General features: G+C 37.6%; 1 protein-coding gene across 3 annotated transcripts in view; it reads right to left on the bottom strand.

The window, feature by feature from the left end:
* The window catches only part of WDR11 (WD repeat domain 11), a 54,522-nt gene that overhangs the window by 25,794 nt on the left and 14,413 nt on the right, over positions 1-14,315 (bottom strand). For 2 of the 3 annotated variants that reach the window (XM_070470294.1, XM_070470296.1), the window contains 4 exons: positions 12,275-12,470; positions 11,886-11,989; positions 7,971-8,147; positions 4,750-4,834 (listed from right to left, as the gene is read on the bottom strand). In XM_070470294.1, the coding sequence (XP_070326395.1) occupies positions 4,750-4,834; positions 7,971-8,147; positions 11,886-11,989; positions 12,275-12,470 (562 nt within the window). The remainder of the gene's footprint in view (positions 1-4,749; positions 4,835-7,970; positions 8,148-11,885; positions 11,990-12,274; positions 12,471-14,315) is intronic. The other variant, XM_070470295.1, reaches the window with a different exon arrangement.

Below are 14,315 nucleotides of genomic sequence, written 5' to 3'. Positions count from 1 at the left end.
GCTGAGTAACTGTGCCAGAAATTTTATGGCCTACAAAGCTTAAAATATTTGCCTTCTGTCCTTTACGGGAAACGCCTGCTGACTGATCTAATTTTTCCATGTCTACTCTAACTTGAATGCTATTGCTCGAGTTAGCATAATTGCTCTGACTACCTCTCTCACCTGCCCAAGAAAAGGTGTGATGGCTCCTGCATCACATCCACACTGCTCTCTGATTTTCAAAGCTACCCAGCAACACAGATACCTCTCAATCATCTGAACCTGCCTGCTACTTCAATAAGAGTAACTTTTCCTCACTGATCCCTTGTGTATCTGTCTACTTGTCTTTTCTCAGAGGAGCAAAGATAATCCCAAGAGAACTGAAAATAACATTTGCAAGAGCCGGGAATTCCTGTTGTTATCAATTTATACCTCTTTAAATGTAAACTTGTTGTTGAAACAATCAGATTAGATTGCTGAAAACTGGGCCCTCTTCAGGATTTTCATGCCTGGAGTGGCCGCTTCTCCTCTCTTCGACTACTACCTGGTTCAAGTCCCAGCTCCAGCACTTACTGGCTCTGTGCTCCTCCAGAGCTCAGCTTCCTCCTCTGCTGTGGAGCGGTAACAACACTGAGCGCATAAAGCAGCCCTGGCACAGAGTCAGTGCTGCACACTCATCATCACCATCAATTACACTTATTTCGGGATCTCTAACTCAAGCTGCGTTTTCTTCATTAAGCCTCTCCATGAACTACACTCAAACCACAGCCATAGTGACTACAATCTAAGTTGGTTAATTATTCACTGGAAGAGTCCCTTTGTCTCTTGTTTCTCTTTCTTTCCCCTAACGTGGAGTACTCATTAATTTTTCTATTTAGAGTGAGCACAACGAGAGAAGAAGCACTTTGGACTTCTGCTCTCTACATAAGTCTGGTAGCTTCGATCAAATCTGTTTACCCACAGAAACCTTAAGATATACTTTTCAAGTCTTGTTGATGGAAATCTGATACTCCGGTATAGTAATGCTGCTATCTCTAGACAGGAAAAATTTCAGTCCTCTCACTTTTCAATTATTATTTTAAAGATACATCTGTTAAGTACCCCATAAATGCTGGTGCCTGTGCTATTAAGTACCCAGGACATGTGAGCAACTTGCCAGGCTAGAGAATACAGCTGCAAATGAGGCAGACTTAACTGCTGTCCTTCAAGAGCCCCATGATCTAGCAGGAAAGAGGCATTATACAAGTGCATCTGGAGTTATCTAGCACAAAACAGAGCAGCGCCAAGTTCAACAGGAGCTTGCATGAGTCACACAGAAATCTGGTCTCATGGGCCAGGTAGGGCTTCCTGGAGAAACATTAAAGCTGAGACTCAAAGGGCAAACAGGGCTTTGCCTGAGAGCCAGAAAAGCTGAGGAAACAGTGCAACTAATGGAGAAGCATGGCTCTAGACATACTCTCTTAGAAGGGAGGTACCTGTCCTGGCAATCCAAGCACATGACAGGCACTCAGCAAATTCTGTTAGATTAAAAGAATGATGTCCAAAAAAAGCCTACCATGCTTCCTTATGTTTCTAAGTGCTGTTCATATCCAGAGAAGGGCTTTCCCCACTGTTTACAGGACATCCCAGTGTTGAGGATATAACAGAACATGAGTGGCTGCTTATTTATAATCGAGTACAAGTATATTGCTTGTGAACAGATTCCAGCAGCAGCTTGTATATCTGACTCCTAGTGAACGACTAAAAAAAAATAAAAATCACGCTGGACTTCAAAGAGTATAAGATAAGGAGGGGATTATTTCTCAAAAGAAAAGAATGAAAACTCTTGTTAAATAGCTGAGCACACCACTGCTCCCAGGATTAGAAAACCACTGTCCATCTAGGTTTAACCATACACTGAGCTCTATTAAAAAAAACTTGTAAGAACTGCAGCTTGTGTTCTGACTCAGATGATCTAAGTTGGTTTTGTAGCACTCCTCACTACTGAACAACTATAACCTTAAAATCTACCGACAAGTGTTCAGGCTCTGACTTACAGATTCCCAAGTTCTGCCCTGGTCACCTGTACTGGGGATGCCGCCCTGGCTACCTCTCAACACCGGGGAGTCCGAGGGAAGCACACACTTTCTGAAAAACCTTGAAGTTCTTCAATGATATGAAACTAACTTCTGCAAATTTACAGAGGAACAAAATGGAGATCATTTGACTTTGCCCAAATAACTCAATGGACTCAAAGTGATACTAAGTCCATCAGTGTTCAGATACCCATACACATTATAACAATTTTTGACCATGAGCATAATATTGGGCTATATTATTGTAATTTTAGTCTACAGGACAAAGATACCAACTAATAATATAAGAACTCTAATAATCTAAGAACACCTGTATGTACCACTCCATATTGTTTACTTCTAGGTATCTTTCACTGGATTATAAGCCTCCAAGATTTTGTCTGCTTACAGGCACAGAGAAGAGATTCAATATATGTTTCATATTTATAAAGTGTAACTGATTAAAACATCATGGTTTTGAAAAACACACAGATATAAACTATCTATAGTTAGGGAGTTCCAGGCCATGGGTATGCATAAGACTGAAGTACTTAAGATAAAGTACAAGGTAGAAAAACCACCTTTTGAAAGTTTGTGTTTAATTTACATATGAGTATCTAGAATGTATTGGGTTTATTGCTAATAAGTTCAGCAATTTTTAGAACACATCTGTGAAATTTTCATAATGGTTTTTAATTATAATACTATAATTGCATTAACTGAAACACAAAGACAGCAGTATTTTAGCATCCTCTTGAGCACCATCTCTGGATGTAAAATGTGAATTATCTCTAAAATAGCAATTAACAGGGAAAATTTATATTAAAAAATGAGCATATTTACGAGATCATTCACAACACCAGCCTGACTGAGTAGCATACCCTTGAGAGTTATTTGGTACCCCAAGCAACACTTTATAAATAATTTTTGTGTCAATAACAAATACTATCATAATGTGTAAATCATGTTCTTAGTGACACCTACAACCTGAGCAATCCAGAATGACCATCTTACTTATAGCAAATAGCTCACTGATTAACTAGCTACTGTGTCTTTATTAAAAACTTCATATTGTGGTGATCATTTCACCACACATACAAGTATTATTACACAGTATATCTGAAACTAATATATCTTACTGCATCTCAATATAAATAAATAAATAAGATCTCAGTGTTTAGAAAAAGATGAAAATGTGCTTGATTTCCCAGAAGCATGTACCAAATTCTTGGTATTAATCTTGGCTTAGTCAACATTTTTATTTTACTGCCAAACTGTTTCCAATTAATCTACGTGAATTTTTTTATCTGAAGACCCAGCACATGGATGCTACAAGCTCAGTTCTGAAGCCTAAAAGGCATAGACTGAATTCCATATACCTTTTCACAGATGACTTTACAATACTGTTTCTTCTTCTGTAAATTGGGAACAATAATAGTGCCTACTGCACAGAGTTGTAGTGAGGAATCAATGAAACAACGAAAGCAAAGTATTAATATTTAACATAATCCTTAGAACAAGTATTGATTAAATGATGAGTTTTGCTTCATTGCTGTTTGCCATAAAAGGGAACACTACACACAAAATCCAAGGGTGAGAGGAAATGTCAATACAGATGGGAAAGAAAGGGAGAGAGAAGGTATCAGTGGCAGCAGTGACTACTGGAAGGAGAGAGAAAGATGACCAACAATCTGAAAGAATCCAAATAGATACCCAATGTTTTTGAAGACATTATTCCTCCATGTAGGTGTATTTATGGAGATACTGGGGGGCAGTGGGGGGAAAGAGCATAAAGTGACGATAAACAGTAACTTAGGCTATACCAAAAAATCATGCATTTGAAAGATTAAGGCAACATTAACTCTCAGAAACTTCCATCACAATCAGAAGTTGTGATACTTCAAGCTCTGACCTTTCCCATTTAGAAAATGCATTTATTCAGAATAACGTGTATGCTAAGGGTTCACCAAGAATTTTAACATATACATGAGGCCTATAATTTATATAATATACAGAAGTAAGAAAATAGCCTGATACATTTGTTCCAAAATCACCCAAAAATAACCGAAGATTAACAAATTTATATTTTACATGTGTAACTTTACAATCTGTCATTACCAGGGCAAAGAAAATAAAACAGTCATGTGATCAGCAAAATAATGCTATGGAGCAGGAAGGTATATGCTTTTTATTTTTATTTTTATTGGAGTGGGATATAATACTTTAAAATATAGAGCAAGAGGCTTCCTTCTGACCCGTTAGCCTTCCTCAGATACCTTTGCATTCAGAGAACTCATAAAACAGGTCATAAGTCAAATGAAAGAATAAATGACATTAATTAAAAATTAAAGTGACTTTACTCAAATTTTTCATCAGAAGTCCTACTATAAGATCTTTACAGAAGTGGAAAAAAAACTATATAACTGGAACAAGGAAAGAGAGTTATATCCAGGAAGAAAATAGCCTAGATCTTAGGGGAAATAAGTAAGATGCAGAAATAAAGTGAGAAAAAATTCTCCACTGAATTAAGGTCCTCTAGGAAGTAAACAGTTAGTATTCATCCTTGATGAACACAGTCATTAGTTGGACAAGAATATCTATTATTCAAAGCTTTCAGTCAAATAATCACTGCAGAGCATTCCATGTAGAAAAGTCTGTAAGAACTTTTTTGATATTACATATGTTTATGAGCTCAATATCCCAATGACAGACTCACTTGACTTCACACGAATGGATGCTTAACTCCTTGTGCAGCAGCCCACTAGTGAGATGGTACACCAGGACAGAACCATTGCTTGTACCTATCAAAATGACATGATAGAGGAGAATTAATTTAGTGGAAGTTCCAGATCTAACGAAAGTCTTCTCTCAAGATTTTAATCATTTTAAAACATCTATCTTTTATAAAAGGAACCTAAGCTAGGTGTGAAGGAAGAGTATATTTCTCTATCTTCCCTCTTTGCAAAATGGGTCTAATCTCACGGACTTTGTGCTGCGCTGTGCTTAGTCACTCAGTCGTGTCCAACTCTTTGCGACCCCAAGGACTGGAGCTCTCCAGGCTCTTCTCTCCATGGGATTTTCCAGGCAAGAATACTGGAGTGAGTTGCCATGCCCTCCTCCAGACAGTCTTCTCATCCGATGGATCAAACCCAGGTCTCTCACATTGCAGGCGAATTCTTTACCATCTGAGCCACCAGGGAAGCCCAAGAATACTGGAGTGGGTAGCCCATTTCTTCTCCAGGGTATCTTCCCATCCCAGGAACTGAACCAGGGCCTCCTGCATTGCAGGCAGATTCTTTACCAGCTGAGCTACCAGGGAAGCCCAAGAATACTGGAGTGGGTAGTCTATCTCTTCTCCAGGGTATCTTCCCATCCCAGGAATTGAACCAGTGCCTCCTGCATTGCAGGCAGATTCTTTACCAGCTGAGCTACCAGGGAAGTCCCATGAACTCTGTAAGCTTACCTAAACTCAGAAACAGATTTTCAAAGAAAGACTTCAAAATAAAATTCAATACAAACAAAATTTGACGATGTACTTTCTTAAGCTTTTTGAATGTTTATTATTATAGCTGGTCCTCAAAAATGCAACCGAGCAGAACTCATTAACCAGATTTTTCTAGTTTTCTTTACAAAGATTTTTTGCTCTGTCTTTAACATTAAATACATCATAAAGAGATGGTAAAGTACAGTGGCTTACTGTGGATTTTACAGTTAAAGAAGCCTAAGTTTAAGCCCTGGCTCTGCCCTACACTCTTGCAGTTTTCTTGCTTGCATTGAAAATCTATTTATTCATTGGAGATTAAATGAGAAACGTACATGTAAAACACTTAGTACAACACTAGCACAATGTAAGGATGTGATTATTACTATTACTGTTATCACTGTATTATGATTTGTAGTGATTATTATGCCTAAACCTTTTCACAGTCTCAGATAATAAGTCTAAAATTTAATTAGAAGGGACATGGCCACTTGAGAAAGTAATACTTTCTTCAGAAATTAATGTTTCAGCCCTTAATATGTTTTTATAAGTGAAGCAAGAAAAGTGAACAATGTCAGTGGTTGCACAATCACTTTCTCACTACACATGACTGAAGAATTAATGGATTCATACAAAGCAATTGATTGTAGAAATGATAATACAATAATGTGAAAGTGAAAGAAAAAGTTGCTCAGTCATGTCCAACTCTTTGCGACCCCATGGACTATACAGTCCATGGAATTCTCCAGGCCAGAATACTGGAGTAGGTAGCCTTTCCCTTCTCCAGGGGATCTTCCCAACCCAGGGATCATGTAATAATAGTAAAAGCAAAAATGCTAGGTAAATTCCAATCTTGGTTAACTTGCTGAATTAAAGCTTCAGAAATTTCTTGCAAAACTATTCTAGAGAAATATGGTATTACAACTTTATATTTATTACCTATGCCACAATATCTTCTAGTTCTAGTACTGAGAAAATATCTAAATTACTCGAACTTTTCAATTAGCAAATGTTTAAAATGATTATATGATTTCTATATTCTGCACATTTAGATGTTGAAACTATGATCTACAGGCCCTAGAAGGAGAAGTAAATCCAGCTGAGCTCTGCTTATGTTTCCTAATGACTCTGCAAGACTTCAGGCGCATATATTTTTTGCTTTTACTTTGCTATTATACTAAATCCAATAAATGACTTGCTATTCACTATATACCACTATAATACAGCTTATTCTACAATGGAAATCTCAGATTCTGATCAACTCTTATTATCTAACTATCTCAAGACATAATTTTCACCAAGAAATTAATAAAATCCTAACTGACAAATTAGGTATACTGACATTCAGAGACATACATTCTATGTACATTGACAAATTTCAACTGAAATTTCAATAAGAGATTTAATATGAATCAATAGTTTCTAGAGCAAAAATTAAACATCTATCTGTATTTCTATAAATCTGGATACATATAAGCACAGATCACTGAATCTTAAAATTCAAATCACTTTCAAAAGATGATAACAGAAAAAAATGAGAAAATAACAGTACCGCCAAACAGTAATACTCAAATGAGCCATTAGGTCTCACAAGCCAGCCACTCAGCTAAGACACAAGGGCTGCAAGATATATGTGATCAGATGTTCATTTTAGGGGGAAAAAAAAAAAAGAATCGTGAATCACATGTTTAGCGAACTGGGAAAAAACCAGAACTCAAACCAATAGCATCTTAAGAAAAATAATGACAATTTCAAATATTCTGTTTTTCAAAATTTTAGAGAAATGAATTTTTAAACTTATATACTTAAAAAGCAAATTAAAATTGGGTTTTCTCTGTAAAAGAAACCAGGTTAATCACATTACCATGAAATTACTGTGACAGCAAGCTGAAACCCACACCAATTTTTTTTAATCTAAAACATAAAAATTGCAATTTCAACCCAGAAGGCAAATCTTTAGTTTACAAAGACAAGAGCCACTTTGAACAAAATAAAACCAGGTTTAACATACAATTCTTAGCAAATACAGATCCTTGCTGATGCTAAATATTAACTTTGACCACATTGTTAGCTAACAAAAACTCAAAACAAAATGACATGTACAGAAAGAGCCTGAGACGGCCCAAGAAAAAACCAGCAGTCTGGTTTCAGCATCACACAGGAACTACCCTCCTGACCTTTCAAAAACACACCCCTGGTGTCAGAATCTCTGTCATCTGCTGTCGGTGAATGAGTTATTGTTGTGATTTAAAAAGATTAACCGTTATTATTGTGATTTAAAAAGATTAACAAGACAGGGGAAAAAAGTACCTCAAAATGAGTATTTACACAATTTCATGGAGCCTCTTCCTCCACTTAAAGCATTCTAAAGGAGAATAAAGGATTTTCTAATAACCAGGAAACTTTAATGTCTTAAAAATGTAAAATAGACATTAAGAGTTAAAATAGGAACTCACCAACAGCAAGCAACGGCTGATACATCTTGATGTTTTTTGTGGTCAACGGGGGGCACATACGGATAGCGAACTGTGGGGAGGGCAGTCCTGAAAGCAGACCTGTTAGCAGGAACTTGAGCTGCACTTCCTGCAGAATGGAGCCTTTGGGATGTTCTTCCCCAGCAATTGCACTTTGCCCTGGTTTGCAATAAAACAACAACAAAAAATACATTAATTGCAACATATGCTGATCTTAAAAATCTAAAGGAACTTTACCAAGGAAGTACTCTTCAGATTTAGAAGGTGTCGCGCAGCACTCGGGCTTAGCTATACACTAGGTCTTATTTAGCTATGGGACTTAATTTGTATCATCTAATATCTCAAAGGTTCAATTACTCCAGAGTATTGCTATCCATAATTCAGGGGCCTTTATCTTCTAAGAAACACTTTTAGCCAAAGGTGCTGGCTTCAGGGCATCAAAGGCAAACAGAGAAGGACTAGGGTTAGAGAATAACTTCTGTACATGACATATTACAGCATATTCCTGTCTCACTGCCTTCCTAAAGGGTTATGTTTTGATCTGATGCTTTTTAAAGTGCACATAAAATTGGTAAACAAAAATAGGTTCAAAGAGCTCAAACCAGTCAAACCTAAAGGAAATCATCTCTGAATATTCATTGCAAAGACTGATGCTGAAGCTGAAGCTCCAATACTCTGGCTACCCGATGCAAAGAGTTGACTCACTGGAAAAGATCCTGATGCTGGGAAAGATTGAGGGAAGGAGGAGAAGGGGACGACAGAGGATGAGAAGTGTGGATGGAATCACCAACTCAATGGACATGAGTTTGAGTAAACTCAGGGAGATAGTGAAGGACAGGGAAGCCTGGCTTTCTGCAGTCCACGGGGTCACAAAGAGTTGGAAACAACTTTGCAACTGAACAACAACAAAATGTGACTACAAAAGAGTGCAGCAAAATTGAAACTTTAATTCACTAATAAGGGTTTAAAATTTTTCTTCCTTTGTGTGTGTTAAGTTGCTTCAGTTGTGTCCAACTCTTTCTGACGCTATGGACTATAGCCCACCAGGCTCCTCTCTCCATGGGATTCTCCAGGCAAGAACACTGGAGTGGGCTGCCATGTCCTTCTCCAGGGAATCTTCCCACCCAGGGATCAAACCTGTGTCCCTTATGTCTCCTGCACTGGCAGGCAGGTTCTTTACCACTAGCACCACCAAAAGACTGGGACAAAGTTATCACACAAGAATACGTGTGAGTGTGTGTGCATGTGTGTTTATCACAGGTGGTGCTACTAGTAAACAACCCACCTGTCCATGCAGAAAACACAAGAGATACAGGTTCAATCCCCTGGGTCAGAAAGATTCCCTGGAGTAGCAAATGGCATCCTACTCCAGTATTCTTGCCTGGAAAATTCCATGGGCGGAAGAGCCTGGCTGGCTACAGTCCATAGGGTCACAAAGAGTTGGACACGACTGAGCACAAGCACGTATTAGTACATGTGTGTGTATATATAAGTACACACACATACACACATACTGTGAAAGGGAAAAATGTAAATAATTATTCAGAGTGAGTGAAGGGATTCTAAATAAACCTCTTAAACCGGTCAAGTTGTTCTAATAAAATGTTATTATAAAATCGGTAAGATATACACAAAAAATAAGGACCAACTGAATCTGAATAAATGATCCCTTAGTATAAGCCACACAACTGATACTCATTTTTAGTAACAAAGATGGGTCTAAAGCAATGGCAACAAGTAGGTGCCATGTTTACCAACTTTTGGCAGCTTGGAGCTGATTCCAGGAAACTGCATATTTCTCTTCCAGCATTTTCCATGTGAAGTGATTCATAAAGTAGGGTAGATTAGGCCTTAATAAGCAACAGCCTTTACTCAAAGAATATAAATCAGACCTCTGTACTTAACTGAATTGCTTTCAATTATCACTAAGTACACAGTGAATTTCAAATTAAAAGTTTTAATTAAAATGTTTTCAAGTAACAAATATTTAATTATTTAATACTTTCAAATCAACAACATTGTCAAGAACTGCTATACAATCTGTATCATTTTGTCCCCTAAAAAATGTAATTTATATCACTTAGATACCTAAACAGCATAAAATTTCAAACTCCTATGGGCTTCATATTGCTGATTAGTTCTATGCATGTGTGTTCATAATTCTTTTCACTTTAATAGTTTATATTAAGTGCAGACAGGGTCAATTAACTCAGAAAATTATGTTACTAATAAAATAAATTTTGCAAAACAATTATGTGTCTGAACTTCTTTATAGGGATTTATGTCTGAAAGGTGAGAAGAAAAAATCTGAAGTATGTAAGTTAGCATCAGTGAGCACAAAGATTCCAAAACTGGCAGGAATTATGAGAATGCCAGGGTATGGAGAGCTCAAGCCTTGCTGCGGTCACAGTGCAGCCCGGACTAGAGGTCATGGCCAAGAAGCAGACTCCAGACTAGGATGATTATGAAGGTGGTTGTTGAACACGCAAAGACGCCGGGATTCTTGGCCTCTGGAGGAGGAATTCAATCCGGGGCCAGAGACGAGGTTTGATTGCTCAGAGCTTTTGTGTAGTGAAGTTTTATTAAAGTATAAAGGAGATAGAGAAAACTTCTGACACAAGCATCAGAAGGGGGCAGAAAGAGGACCCCCTTGCTAGTGTTAGCCATGGAGTTATACACTCTCTAATTAGTTAATACAGTGAATCAAAATAATGTCTGGAGGTTGTAAAGACCTTGCTAGACCTACTCCCATAATATACACCTTAAGATAACAGGATTAGCCAGAAGCTATTTTCCAAAGACTATCCTCAAGCAGGATACATTATTGTTATATAATCCTAAGGAATGTAGAGGGACAAAAAAGTTTGATCCTTTCTTCCTCCTTGAGAATTCCAGACCCTTCTCTCCTTGGGGACCCCTGGACTTCTTACCAATCTGCCTAGAAATTGATTCTCTCAATTATGACCACATTTCCACTTACCGGCTGTGTACTTTGGGGCAAGTGTTTTAATCTCTCCGGGTCTTAGTTCCCACATATATAAAACAGAAATTATAATAATAGTACCTAGTCCACAGGGTTGTCGAGGTATTACATAAAGAATTTGAGACAGCATTTAATACAGTATTAAACCCCCAATAAATGTCATCTCTGATTAAGAAGATCAATAAGCTAATGCTCTTCTTTCTAGTATATCATTTCTCTTTATAGCATTTAAACAAACAAAAAGAAACCTAGTTAATAATGTCCACATTTAATTACATTATGGAATAACAAATAATGGTAAAGAAAATCCTTTATAGACCACTGGCCACAATTTTAAGTGAATTACATGTCAATTCTGCTTGGCATATTTATAATTCCTAGTTGTGTAATATTTGAAATCACCAACCCTCATTCTTCTTTGACTATATTCTGGCTCTATAATAACTATATAAGTAAGTCTGAAATAATTTATTTGCAAATAAATATCTGGTGAAAGTAAGAATTCCCAACATAAAAATAAGAAAATGTAAGTCAAGAAGATGATTTTTTTCTAATACTGCTCAGTTAATTATTTCTTCAATAACTATTTACTGTACATCTAGAATGGGCAACACCCTGTGCTGAGTGCTGGGAATGCAAGGCTGAATGAAGCTCTGTCCCACCCTCGTGGTACGAATAACCTACGGGAAGACACAGACAACTAAGACCACAGTGACAATCGGCAGGTAACTCTCAGGACCACATAAGTTTTATTTATTTTACACCCATCTGATTTATCAGAAAAGAATGAATCTACATTTTAGTTTTCTGAAGTATTAACTTTTATTTAATAGTAACTACAATCACAATTAATTTTGCCCTTCAAAACGTATACCTAACATGAAAGTTAGAAGGGAAAAAAAAAAGTGGCTTACCAATCATGTTATCTAAGGAGAGGTCTGGGAGTTTATTCTGTAGGACTCCTACAGGAATTCCACAGAAAGACACTGGTGAATATAAAGGTGACACGCCAGAACTACTGCAAAGATATAATAATTAGACAGTTCTTACATATTTAAAGTCTGCATCATATGTTAGTAACTCAAATTACTAACTTTGGATCACAGTACTCTATCCATTTTTTACACTAATATTTTAAACCACAGGTGAAATATCTCTAGGAGGTTTACATAATCCCCTTATAATCTAATGTCTAAATATTTTTTACAGAAAAAAGGCCCTGCTATTTTTATATGATTCTGGCAATCTTAAAAAGGGGGGGAAGCAAAGCAAAACAAAAAAGAGACCCTACTGGCTCCTTTACCTGCTCCGTGAATTCCGATTACAAACAGCAGACTTCAGTTCCCATATCATGACCCTGCCATCGCTTACTACGAGAGCAGCTGCATTCTCATTGACAGGACAACACACCATACTGAAGGGACGGACAGTTTTTGTCACCCTGATTGCATCACACTGGCTTCGTAGGTCATAGGTAAGCTCCTGGACAGGATCTGGATCTTAACAAGAGTATTGTTTTCTTTAAGTATTAGAAGGCAACCATATTAATGTCACTGCCACTTGTTTCAATGTAAATAATACCTCAACCAAAAAGAACATCATCCCTTCTTCAACTAAGGCAAAGTTTGTCAAAAATGGCTTTCCTGTGTTTACAATTACTAATTTCTTCGGGATATAAGACAATTAACTTAATGACTGTCCACACCAAGTTTAATGCCCATAATAGCAATTATCAAAATAGCTTATTTATTATTTTTTAAAATGAAGAAAATCCTTCAAAAAAGGATCAACAGTGATATATGATTAAACAATGAACAGTGCACCTGCAGCCCATCATAATAATTTACTGTGCTCTACATCACGATGGTGTGCTCACTCACCTAGAGCCAGACATCCTAGAATGCGAAGTCAAGTGGGCCTTAGGAAGCATCACTACGAACAAAGCTAGAGGAGGTGATGGAATACCAGCTGTGCTATTACAAGTCCTAAAAGAAGATGCTGTGAAAGAGCGTCACTCAATAGGCCAGCAAATTTCAAAAATTCAGCAGTGGCCACAGGACTGGAAAAGATCAGTTTTCATTCCAATCCCAAAGAAAAGCAACATCAAAGAATGTTCAAATTACCACACAACTGTACTCATCTCACATGCTAGCAAAGTAATGCTCAAAATTCCCCAAGCCAGGCTTCAACAGTACATGAACTGAGAACTTCCAGATGTTCAAGCTGGATTTAGAAAGGCAGAGGAACCAGAGATCAAATTGCCAACATCTGCTGGATCATCGAAAAAGCAAGAGAATCCCAGAAAAACATCTACTTCTGCTTCACTGACTATCCACACTGACTGTGTGGATCACAACAAATTGTGAAAAATTCTTGAAGAGATGGGAACACTAGACCACCTTAACTGCCTTCTGAGAAATCTATATGCAGGTCAAGAACCAAGTTAGAACCAGACATGGAACTAGACTGGTTCCAACTGGGAAAGGAGTACGTCAAGGTTGTGTATTGTCACCTTGCTTATTTAACTTATATGCAGAATACATCATGTGAAATGTTGGGCTGGATAAAGCATAAGCTGGAATCAAGATTGCCAGGAGAAGTATCAATAACCTCAGATATGCAGATGACACCATCCTTATGGCAGAAAGCAAAGAAGAACTAAAGAGCTTCTTGAAACTGAAAGAGGAGAGTGCAAAAGCTGGCTTAAAACTCAACATTCAAAAAATGAAGATCATGGCACCCGGTCCCATCACTTCATGGCAAATAGATGGGGAAACAATGGAAACAGTGATAGATTTTATTTTCTTGGACTCCAAAATCACTGCAGATGGTGACTGCAGCCATGAAATGAAGATGCTTGCTCCTTTGAAGAGAAGCCATGACCAAAATAGATAGCATATTAAAAAGCAGAGATATTACTTTGCTGAAAAGGTCCATCTAGTCAAAGGTATGGTTTTTCCAGTAGTCACGTACAGATGTAAGAGTTGGTTCATAAAGAAGGCTTAACGCTGAAGAATTTATGTTTTTGTACTGTGGTGTTGGAGAAGGCTCTTGAGAGTCCCTTGGACTACAAGGAGATCAAACTAGTCAATCCTAAAGGAAATTGGTCCTGAATATTCATTGGAAGGACTGATGCTAAAGCTGAAGCTCCAATACTTTGGCCACCTAATGCAAAGAAGTGACTCACTGGAAAAGACCCTGATGCTGCGAAAGACTGAAGGCGGGAGAAGAAAGGGACAACAGAGGATGAGATGGCTGGATGGCATTGAATCTATGGACATGAGTTTGAGCAAGCTCCAGGAGTTGCTGATGGATAGGGAAGCCTGGCGTGCTGCAGTCCATAA

The sequence above is a fragment of the Odocoileus virginianus genome, chromosome 7 (assembly GCF_023699985.2).
Source record: "Odocoileus virginianus isolate 20LAN1187 ecotype Illinois chromosome 7, Ovbor_1.2, whole genome shotgun sequence".
Lineage (NCBI taxonomy): Eukaryota > Metazoa > Chordata > Mammalia > Artiodactyla > Cervidae > Odocoileus > Odocoileus virginianus.
Note: the sequence above shows the minus strand (reverse complement) of the source record. Positions and strands in the feature narration are given on the sequence as shown.